We start from the raw sequence: 11,408 nt of genomic DNA, 5'->3' as shown, positions 1-11,408 counted from the left end.
TACATTTAAAACATGGGGATTTCCAACATTAAATTCATTATCATCTTATTATACTCACGCTAATGCTTGATTTGTCATATGAATGTAACATATAAAAAAGGAACAAAGACAGCAATAGATGATGCAGTAAACAAGGATTAAATATGTGATACTCAAAATACAGTTTTAGCTCCCATGATAGTCATTAAATAAGCACTTTTGCCGTCCGAAATGCCTGTCTTTAAAGCTCTCTGTTTTGTACATCACTAAGAGGATTGCAGTTTTGATACTCTGACTTCAGCGTGTAAAATGCTTCTCTCACCACAGCATCATCAGTGCATATTGCCCCTCCACCTCTTTTCATCTGACTCGTTTCCCTGTTCATATCAGCAATACAGGTCCAGCCCGAAAGAGGTGTCACACACCACTTGGAGTGATCTGAAGTATTACTGACTGTGTGCCCCTCGAGACTTATGCTGATCACATTGTACACATGATAAGGGATGCTAGAGCTGCAGTTTGAATTCAGAGGGCTGCTTTTCATCTTTCCCCAGGTCTTAACAAAGAGAGGCTGATTCAGGTGGAAAACAAGGAGGCCAGAGTACAGATCTGTTAAGGAATGGGACACAAAATACAACAATACACTGTTTATGAGGCTGAAAAGTATTTCTGATACTAGGACAGAAAATGCAAACATTAAAAAATAAATTCAAACAAAGCAAAATATGAATGAAATATTCATATGTCAATTAGAAAATTCTCACCATCATTGAAACGTGTGTATTTTGCAAAGCTAGTGAAATGACTCCCTGATAGTGACGTCAGCTCCGTAATGCGAAACCAGGGGGCCTTCTTTGGGTAGCAGCTTCGTTGTGCAACACATTGCAGCTGACTGTGAAAGGTCGTCGGGATGTGTGAGTCATATGAATAAGCATGGATGTACTCCAGCTGAAAACCTAAGGATTTAAAGTTATAAAATGTATTTAGATTTTTTTTGATTTTCAATTAAACACAAACAGGATCCAGCACTTCAGTATGTTATCAACCAACCATTTTTTTTTGAATTGATCATAGGCGTAAGTCACACATATAAATGTTTGAGCATTTTCATTTCCACTGCTGGGCCAGAAGGTTTGGCTGCGATATGTTGGGAACCTTGGGGTACTGTGTGAGAGCCAAACTCCAGTTTTTCTGTCCAACATGACAACACCTTTGGAAGCAGAAAAGCAGAAAAACTTAAAAACAGAGCTTTATGATGTTGTAATCTTTGTGGTGAACACAACAGAGAGGAGCACTGTTGAACCTTTGCTGTGGCCGAATGACGGAGGAGAAACGTATGGAGGGGGAGGTTGATCGTTATAGAGCATGTATCCGAAGCCTTCAGTCTACAGTAACAGAAAAAGAAATGTTGAATCAGTGGTTAGCTTAACCACTGACTGTATGATATAAACACTGTTTAAACACTGTGTTTAAACGCTAATGTTTAACATGTTTACTACGTCACCTGTTTGACATAGTAGTCCAAAAGGGGTTTCAGCGTTCTCCCCACAGCACCCAATTCACTGTTGATTTTCTCCTTGCTGAGTTGCCATCCATGGGTTTTCTCATCCATATACAAGTATGACAAACCATCACCAAGTTTTTTGGGTAACTTGTATAGAATAAACCTGTTAATACAGAAATGAACACCATGATGTTGTGTGCTGGTTCTGATCATAGGTCAATATGTATCAGCCACAGATGAAAGTTCCCACTGACCAGTCCACCTCTACTCCTTTGTCATTTGTGCATTTCACATCTGAATCACATCCTTGAAAAAGAATCCCAAGGGTGAACAAGAGGGTCATCAGCTTTATCTGAAATAATTAAGCAGAATCAAAAGAGGAACACACCCTGTTTCTATATCAGTTCCTTGTGTTACGAAACTGTTTATTTTTTATACTTTACAAGCACACAGGGTTTCAATTTTTTTGGCATAGATTACAAAAAACAGCATATCTCATGTGGTCAGTTCAGACACAGATGTTAACATATTTAAGCATGTATCTGCCTACACTCATCATTTTGTTGTTGCAAGCTATTTAAATGCATACACAATTATAAATGTAAAACAGCTTTTTTAAGTATCTTAAAATTCCAAATGTAAATTATTGATCTATTTCTGCCATCAGTTATAACTGTACAAACATTTTACTTACATAGTTTTCCATGGTCACTTGTGGTCACTGTTATCTGTTCTTGAGTTGGTCTGTGAAGCTGTTGGTGTAACCGTTGGCTATTATCTTACTAAGAAATGAAACCAACACCTTTAAGTCATCACATACAATCAACTTCCTTGTTTCATGCGCAGACTTGTTTGTGCAGATTATTCATTACCTTTATCTTTAAGAATCAGAGTGTTATCCTCTGACATGTGATCTTCTGTGTGCACAGTTCAACACAGTTTAATGGGTTGCTTATTTGATCATGGAAAAAACACAAAGAAATATTTTTTTTTAAAAGGTTTCAGACTGAACACTTGTATCACAGCTTATATTTATCTATAAATGTTAAAATAAAGTGTTAAAGTTGACATTTTGAGATGATATAAGTATAAAGTGGCTGCTCACTGAAATTACAGCATAAACTGAAGACTTAAAGTCAGAATGAAACAAAAAAAGGAGTGTCTTAGAAACAAAACTCAATTCCTTTACCATGAACAGCTTGTTGGTCAAGTTTCACTCAGCTGGTTCACTCAGTTTTGTTTCAGTTTTAATGACAAAGCCAGAGATGACACACAACATGTTTATGAACCTGTCGGTCCTCCTTTGTTGTAGCATTTTTGACGTTTCATATCTTCATAGGATGTAAAGTCTGAAATACTCATGAGTTAAGTTTCTCTTTGTACAGGTAAACATTAGACCCAACCCCCACAGTTCCTGAGAATTCCACATTGTGACACAGGAAGTGAGGATATCAGCAGTGGTAAAGAAGCAAGCAGCAAGGCTTTTAATATCACATACTCCCTGGTTTTCAAGATATTTGTATTTGAAATAAGTGCCTTGAAAGTAGGCGGTGAAAGAAAAACAACTTTAATAGTATGTTGAACAAGATGTGACAAAAAGTAAAAACACATTTTGCTAGAATTAATGAGAAAAAAAATGTTAAAATTGACAAAGATTCAAATTCTGCTCAACTAAAATTTTGGTTGGACTTGACAGAGCAGGTGTAAATAACTCACGGAACTCAATCTAATGATCTACTGTGCAGAGCTTCCTTTTGACCACTAGGTGTCCTTGCTGTTTGATCCAGCCCTTTTTTTCTTTTAAGTTACAGCTTTGAAAGACTGAAAACACCCAGAGATGATAAATACATTTATTTAGCTCATCCCTTCACTAAGAAAAAGATAAGACGGGTCTGAGGTTTTATCTATAGGTGTAAAATGGAAGGAGCTTCTCAAGGTGCTGCTTTTTACAATCACAGATTAATCACTCTTGCTTGACTTTCAGGCCACCACTGTTCTAAGTTTCTCAAAAGTAAGGCAATGTACAAAAAAGACAAGTTCCAAGTGGCCTATGGAATAATAATAATAATAAAAACCCCTCCATCTTTATTTTTTTAAGCAGATGAACTGAAAATACTTTTTGAATATTGAATTGCTCTTAACCTAAAGTAATAAATAAATAAAACAATTACAATTTCCAATGTTCCAAGGTTTTCAAAAATTAATTAATGACCCAAACATTTTTTTCCTTTTACAAATAAGACTGAATGTCTTTTTAAACGTTGCCAGACTCAAACACATGATGTTTTAAAGTCTTTTGTAAAAATGCTATATCATTGATATTAATTTCCCTTTGTTCTGCTCTTATTATTTCAACAAAAACACAAACCTGGCTTTATTGAGATGTCTTCCAATGAAATAAAAGTTGAGCTAAATTTACAGGCAAAGAAATTTCAGTGGTGGTTATTTAACGACAAGTATCTGTCAAAAGAGAAAACATTTGATTCAAACACTCTGCTGCTTTTCTCAGACTCATCTCTCAGTATTTCAGCTGTTTCTTCCTTCACAGGATCTACTCCTACATATATAATCTGGTGTTTTTTCTGGTTTTCTTTTGCTCTGAATTAACAGTCAATGTACCAGTTCACAGCTTCTCTGAACGCCTTGTAAATCAGTGGATTGAATGTGCAGACTAGCCCTCCTCCTCGCCACATTTGGGGCTCCGCCCTGTTCAGATCCCCGAGGCAGGTCACCTGGTCCTCATAGGCGTATGACACGCACCACTTTGAGTGGTCGTCAAAGGACTGGAAGCGGACAGACTCAGGGAGCTTGATCCTCTTGATGTTCATGGTGTGTTTGGGCAGGGAGCAGTTTGAGGGCAGCTTATGACCCGATCTCTGCCATGACTCCACCAGGAGGTCAGCATGCAGGACCTGAGCCACCCAGCCTGTGTAGATATCTGACAGAAAAGCCAAAGAGGGATAAATGTGTCAGACATGATTGAAAATTCCTCTTAGCCACAACAATATTAGAGTTATTAAATGAGTGAATATTCAGGATGTGTAATTTTTCTACTCAAATACATCCTCCATTCTCAGAGCTTTGAGCCAGATAAGACCAGTGGCCTACAAAACACTGACAGCAGAGAACTTTGAGGATCATGAGTTGGGTGTGTTTATGGTCTTTCGTGTGTCCAAGTCTGATAATGATTTCCTGTGTCTCACAAGCAAAATGGGCCAATGAGACCAAAACAGGTCATAGAAAATCTGTTAAAGCTATGGTCTACGATTTGAAGCTAGGTAACTATTATTAACTCCGTTTTGAGGCCGTTGTGGTGTGATGGTCCGATCTACGCAACATAAAAACCAAAAAGAACGAAAAAAAATCCATTCAGTACGGCAGCTGCAAAACGGCTTAATAATTGACCAATCCAAACCGCTGTTTCCCTCATTTCGGATTTGTGCGTTAGTCCATCCAATCCCCTGTCTCCCTCACTTCGCACCATCATGCTTATGGTCCCACCTCGTCCTTCCCCACTACCCCTCTCACGTCAGCTAGCTGCTCAGCTACCGAAGCTTCATGGAGCCAGAGAAGACCGAAACCAGGAAGCTGTTACTGTTACCCTCTACAGCGAAGGGAAGAAAATGAAAAAGTTTCAAGGAAAACGCTGAAGCAAGGAAGAATTTTGAGCGATACAGGTGCCAACAGAGACTGAATATTGGAGAAATGTACGACCGGTGGAAAAAGCTGCAGAGGGATTCGGGACTGAAGACTGACGTCAAGAGAGCTGAGTGTCTGTTGAACAGGTAATGACTTTGTTTTCCAATGTGGGAGATGTCAGCTGAATAACTCTGGTTAGTCTGTGCCTATACTGGCTAATGACTGAACGCCCTGTCGATAGATTTTAGCATAAGTTAGCCACACATCTTTAGCATTGTAAACTGAGCTGGTGAAGACACGCCGAGAAAGGTAAAGCCTCGCCCACAGTCGGCTCTGCTCTGATCAGCTGGCAGTGGCAACACCAGACCTGCTTCGCCGGCTAATTCATGGTTTTGATCGCGCCGGTCCAATTGAAAAAGCTACCACTGTGTGTTACAAGGAGGATGACTGTCTTGTTTGTTACATTTTCTGCCAGCCAGCTTCTTGCTCTGTCGGAGGGGGCGTGTTGTTAGGAGGCGAAGAAGGGTGATACGAGCTAAGGGGTGGGATCTTGGAACACGGAGGGGAGAGGTGAGTAAGGCTGCGTTTTTCAAATGTGTTTCATCAGCCAAACTGGGTTTCAGATCGTAGGCCATAGCTTTAAGTTATGTGGGAAGTTTACCACACATTTTTGTCTTTTTTTTTTTTTTATTTAAATTTAAACCTTAAAGTAAAGTGCCAGTAACAGTTTTGTGATCACCATCTTCTATTTATTTCTGTATTTGTGTTTGTGCTGATGCATTGCTATATCTTACCATCAACAAAGTGTTCAGATTTGACAAAACTGACAAACTTCTCCCCTTGGATTGAGGAAAGATGCTGCACTCTCTTGTCTGAAAAAACTGGTGGCTTGGTGCCCTCACAGAGCTGTTCCAGCTGCAGGAGATCAGACACAAATGCTGCAGGTACAGAGCAGTTGTAGAAACGCGGGTAGATGTACGCCAACTGCTGTGCTGGAGATTGAAGAAAGAGAAGAAATAATTATAGAAAAAAAGTGAATTCCTAAGTAGACTGACTCTAGCTTTGTGCTGCTTTATGACTGATGATGTCTAAGTTCAACTCTGGTTTCTTGAAGAGCGGACTGCTTATTTCATACATTAGTATTTAAGAAACAAAAAAAAAACCCAATACCTTTTGGAGAGTCAAACTACATGAAACTTCAGATCCACAATGTGCATATCATTCCTCAGTTTAAAATGAAATTACAGCACAAACACCCTCAAACTAGACTGACTTCTTTTCTCACCTCTCTCTTTACCACACCACTGCCCTTGTTAATTTTTTCCCTGTTGTCGTCCTGAAAGAGAATAACTAATGAACCCTCCAACCAGTAGACACCTATCAATATCAAAGCTCATTTACAGCCATTTTCCGTCTGTCCTTCAGGGACTTACGTAAGACCATTTTTGGGGTAAATTTTGTCTTTTACTTTTAGCAAACAGAGGATTTTGTAAGTTGTCACAGGGATTCGTGCACTGCCCTGGTATTAGCCAGGCCTGGTTGCATCATTCACCTATGTAGAGGAGCTGTTCGTACTCGTAGGTCACACATAGAGCAGTCTGCCCGTAGACTTTGCCTGAGGAGGGGTAAGCGTAGCCTTTCTCAGGGAACGATGGGAAGTGGGGGATGCTGTGCATCAGCCAGAAACCTTGAGTGTGGTCAAAGAGCAAGGCCCCTGCAGGATGCAAACAAGCATATACAGCAAGACACATACATGTTCACAATAATGCATGCCTTCAGTCAGTCCAAGCAAAGTCACATCAGGGTAGTCAGGTAATCTAAAGTCAACAGCTGTTATCACACAGATGCTCTTTGCCCTCTCTTTGATACTAGACTATTGATTTTGGCCTATTTTACAAAAATCAAAGCATTAGATGTCAAAAAGAGCTGATACGTAGCCTCTGCATTACTTAAAGTACAGTTATTTAGAAAGCATCAAACTTTGAAAAAAGGAAGCTGTAGAATTTTAAAGTTATTAACCATTACTCAAAAGTTGAAAAATTATATATTATATATATTTTTCAATATATTAGATGTAAATTTATTGTTTATCGTAACCCCTTTTATCATGACTCACACTGAACTGTATGTAACAAATATGGTTGCTGCCTTTGAGTATAACGACACTTGTCTTGAAATATTGTTCATCATGTACAGATGTTCTAAGCCTGCTCATCTAGCATAAATAGATTTTATCCTGCTGAAGAAAAAGTCTTTAAACCTGGAAAAACATTTTTTTATGTCTTAATACAACCTTTAGTGTGTCCATATCCATGCATGTAAGCCATGTCAGGTGGGGCATCATTATAGAGCGCGTAGACTGAGCTGTTAGACTGGAAAAAACAACATTTGTTTTATTCAGACAAGTTTTTTTTTATTCAGGAAATATAGAAATCCCGAGTCCCACCTCTAACAATGCAATTAGACAATTTTACTGAAGGTTTGTTTTTTGTTTTTTTTGGGGGTGGCACTTGAGGTGGTCATCTAAATGTCAAATGGGGAGGGGACAGTCTTCCTCTGGCTGCTACTTCAGACACCCTCTTGCCAGATTTGTAAAAGAGCAAAATGGTTTATCACAGGCACTGGCATATTGACAAAATCAAGATCATCAGGCAAAAATGATCAGAGATTAAAAGATAACAAAAGAACTTAACCTGCAGACTGCAGCAGGTCACACGTTTCTTTCTCTTTGTTCCTCTAAGATTTAAATTTACCTCTATTTTTACGTATTATACATATCATGTTTTGGCATGGAAGTGGAATCTTCTCATCTCATTTTATTTTTCAAAATGCTAGATTACATTTTTTTTTTTTTTTTTAAAGAATCATTTTATTTTCATCAGGTCTTAGTTGCTTAACTGTTACTGAAAATTGATCTTCAAAGACAAAAAAATATGCAAATGAAGGACTCAAATGAAATGACATGAGGACAGAGTGTGATTTAACACAAGTGACAGGGGAAGCATGCTAATGTCCAGCTTCAGCTCAGTTCCCCTAAAGGACACAGAAGAGAGTCTGCTCTGCAAGCAGCCTCGAGCTTCAGCTCTGATCAAAAGGGTCTCTATTTGTCTTGACACAGGGATTATTGTTTCAAACTTGCTTCAAGAAAAATTTTGTCTTCATACCTCGTAGGTCTTTCCCTTGTAGAGCTGGTTCAGTGTGCTCACCAGGGCTCCTTGACTTGTGTTAACCATGAATTTACTCATCTGCCAGCTTCCTACTGAGGAGTCCAGGTACATATAGTCCACTCCAGTACCCACTTCGCCAATCTTTTGCTGTGGCAGCTTGTAGATGATGAACCTTCCGAGGATGGAGAGAAATAAGCTGTATTACAAAAGTTAAAATACCGACATCTTGGACTAGACCAAAGCATCTGCTACTTTACATGTGTCTAAACAATTTATAGTTTATCTCCCATCACCAAAAACTCATCTGTATTGCTTTGCTTGGACTAGCCAGTAAGAACATCACACTGTCTCACAGATACTCACCAGTCAACAGGATCACCGGCTTCATTTCTACATGAAATATTAGCACAGCACACTGCACAACACAGAAGCAGGACAATAATCTGAGAGCAGAGACTGAAGAGTGAGGCCATCATGGTTGACATCTGCAGGTGAAGTGAACAGAAAAGGGAAACTTTAAAGCTTTTATTAGCATGTGTGCTTCAAGATTGAGTAACTTTGAAAGCAGACACATCACAGCTTTCAGCATGCAAAACAGGAAGTCATACAGTTTGGTCATATGACAGAAACACAGCACTGAACACTACTAATAGATATTTGATCAGCACTTTTTACCACTGAGCTTTGGCTCCAGCTTTAGCCAATTAATCTTATACAGCTTATTTTACTTCATGCCTATGAATCAGTTCTCTTACTGGTTATTATTGTACAATAGAGAAATCAGATCAGAAATACTGTATCAATCTCAGGCAAGAACCAGAGCTTAGTGCTTACACCAGCTCTCAGTCTGAAAATATGCTGTTTCTGAATTCATCCAGTGAAAGTGTGAAGCTTTTTCAACCTTCTTCCTCTCGTTCCCTGTGTTGCACCTGCTTCTCACTTTATTTAGAGTCATCTTTTATTAGTTGCCAGTCTGCAGATCACTGCAGACCACCTGGCCCAAAAAAAACACTTTCATCCTGTTCGAAACACAGAAATGAAACAGTTTGATTTCACTTCATACTCTATTTATGAGATCAGAATAACGCAGTGTTTGTAGATTAATTTCATTTTAGGGGGTTTTGAATTAATTAAAAAAGAAATAAACTGAAACTTCATAAATTCACAGCACTTCAATGTAGTTGCAAAAAAGACAAATAAATGAATAAATAAATAAATAAATAAATAAATAAATAAATAAATAAATAAATAAATAAATAAATAAATAAAAACAAGCCAAACTTTGATCAACATTAAGTCACACATCAACCACCAACTCAAAAAGACAATCTCAGTGCAAGAACTTAGGATTTAAACTGTGCTAAAACATGAATCTGCAGCCATTTAGACCTCTGATTTCTGTCCCCATTTACTGCTGAGTTTTATTTTATTTTCTTTCCTGAAGTGATTAAAATGTGAGGGCCCCCAAAACAGACTTTGAACTCACTTATGGTAAAAAAAAAAAAACTGTGTTGTTTCCCTGTGCCTTATTTTCTTTCAACAGATCCCTTGTAGGGGTTAACCCTATGTTCCTACATTTCTAGGACATTTTTAAAATGTTGTCCTGAGTCCAGAGGACTCCAAGCATCCCAGGAGCTCCTCCTCTATGCCAACTTAACTTTCCAGAAGTAATGATGTGCTGCAAATGAAGGTTTGTGTTCAGTTGCTGCACTTCATCTGGCTAACCTGACCAGAAGCTTCAAAAGGACACTGTGCGCTTACATTAGATATTTACAACAGAGAAACAGATGGATGCAGCAGAATTCTATCTGTAGTCCATTGCTACTGGATAATAGGCTGGGAGTAACTGGCTAACAAGTTTGGAGAAAGGGGGATAAAATCTGATACATATTTATGAAAAAGGAAAAGTGAGAACATACAGCCTAGGCGCAGCCCTGTTGGCAATGGCTGCCTTTTGCAGCAGCTCTCTCTTCTTTGTCTGTTTCTTGTAATTTTTTCATCTCTTTTCTGTGATCTTTGTATTTGGAGTGAATCAGTACTTTGTATGGCTCATTTGTTGGTCATGGACACCAAACTTTTTGTGGCTTCAGTGTTATTTTTACTACTTTTTCTCCTGTGTTTGTCTGAAGATGCTACATGTAACCATGGCTGCATTGTTTACATGTGAACTCAGCTGTTAGCAGCCTGTAGCATGTCAATGCTAACTGTTGTAAGGCCTGATGTCTTCCCACAATGTGAGGAGAAGGAGGTGAGAACGACGTGCTGGTTCTCAGGTGTGAGCTAAGAAGTGACGACATGGACCTGTCCTTCCATCCATCGTTATTGGGCACGTAAGATCTATCTCCAATAAGATGGACGAGCTAGCTATGCTAACCCAGCAACAGAGGGAATACCAGAGGGCAGAGTTGCATCATGCTATTCACAGACATGGCTAAGGGAGCTAACATCAGACACAAACGCCACATTGGAAGAGCTTCACCTGCTGTGAGCAGACAGGATCTAGGAGACAGAGATGGAGCATGACTGAAGAAGCTCAGTCCTGGACCCTGTGGAGGTGGAGGCTGGCTGAACTGGAGAATGATGGACAAGCTGTCATCATCCATTTTCTTATGGACCTTTTTGCACTTTCTATACACTTTCTTACTTTTGTTTTGTTGAATACTACTGTGGCTTCAATTTTGTTGTACTTGTTACAATGACAATAAAGTTCTATTCTATTCTATTCTATTCTATTCTATTCTATTCTATTCTATTCTATTCTATTGTAAATGTAAAAAAAAAAAAAAAAATGTTGGAAATAAGGCTGTAGGAACATAGGCTTGCTTCCCACTTTCGTTCTGCATGGTCCTGTGATTTACACCCGTACCCTGATGCCGAAATAAAGGAGTCGCAGGAAGAGTGTTGTCAACTGTGAACACTCACTTACCTTACGACACACACAAACTAAAACACACTTTAACACAACACAATACAATGCAATGCAAAACAATGTCTTTTAGTAATAATAAAAGTATATTGGGGTTAAAAAAGTTTAAGATAACATAACTTTAATACTATGTCAGCTATAAGAAACACATCCATCAGAGACGGCAGCTTTTCCCCAGTCAGCCTCAACCTCC

General features: G+C 38.8%; 2 protein-coding genes across 2 annotated transcripts; both read right to left on the bottom strand.

Annotated features, from left to right (window-relative positions):
• Positions 1–206: 206 nt before the first annotated feature.
• On the bottom strand, positions 207–2,255 carry LOC141789543 (deoxyribonuclease-2-alpha-like). Its single transcript, XM_074669008.1, has 7 exons — positions 2,178–2,255; positions 1,738–1,835; positions 1,484–1,646; positions 1,283–1,364; positions 1,049–1,189; positions 744–953; positions 207–588 (listed from the first exon to the last, which is right to left on the bottom strand). The coding sequence occupies exons 1-7, from the start codon at positions 2,187–2,189 to the stop codon at positions 221–223; spliced, it is 1,074 nt and encodes a 357-aa protein (XP_074525109.1). The 5' UTR covers positions 2,190–2,255; the 3' UTR covers positions 207–220.
• A 784-nt stretch (positions 2,256–3,039) lies between these two features.
• On the bottom strand, positions 3,040–8,769 carry dnase2b (deoxyribonuclease II beta). The gene is made up of 6 exons (XM_074668623.1): positions 8,653–8,769; positions 8,287–8,461; positions 7,416–7,494; positions 6,675–6,836; positions 5,917–6,114; positions 3,040–4,421 (listed from the first exon to the last, which is right to left on the bottom strand). The coding sequence occupies exons 1-6, from the start codon at positions 8,763–8,765 to the stop codon at positions 4,087–4,089; spliced, it is 1,062 nt and encodes a 353-aa protein (XP_074524724.1). The 5' UTR covers positions 8,766–8,769; the 3' UTR covers positions 3,040–4,086.
• Positions 8,770–11,408: the final 2,639 nt, after the last annotated feature.

This window comes from Halichoeres trimaculatus, unplaced genomic scaffold (genome assembly GCF_033239565.1).
Source record: "Halichoeres trimaculatus isolate MK-OKI-2021-1 unplaced genomic scaffold, fHalTri1.1 fHalTri1_scaffold_4, whole genome shotgun sequence".
NCBI lineage: Eukaryota > Metazoa > Chordata > Actinopteri > Labriformes > Labridae > Halichoeres > Halichoeres trimaculatus.
This window is presented reverse-complemented; position numbering and strand designations above follow the sequence as displayed.

What these genes read in the sequence shown, in the direction of transcription:
- LOC141789543 (XM_074669008.1), bottom strand. An exon ending in TGGACTACTATGTCAAACAG is followed by an intron (nt 1,365 to 1,483) that starts GTGACGTAGTAA and finishes CTGTTACTGTAG; the next exon opens with ACTGAAGGCTTCGGATACAT. An exon ending in GTCATTCGGCCACAGCAAAG is followed by an intron (nt 1,190 to 1,282) that starts GTTCAACAGTGC and finishes CTGCTTCCAAAG; the next exon opens with GTGTTGTCATGTTGGACAGA.
- dnase2b (XM_074668623.1), bottom strand. Translation starts at nt 8,765, where the DNA reads ATGATGGCCTCACTCTTCAGTCTCTGCTCTCAGATTATTGTCCTGCTT. An exon ending in GCCGGTGATCCTGTTGACTG is followed by an intron (nt 8,462 to 8,652) that starts GTGAGTATCTGT and finishes CATCCTCGGAAG; the next exon opens with GTTCATCATCTACAAGCTGC. An exon ending in ATCTGAACACTTTGTTGATG is followed by an intron (nt 4,422 to 5,916) that starts GTAAGATATAGC and finishes CTTTTCTGTCAG; the next exon opens with ATATCTACACAGGCTGGGTG.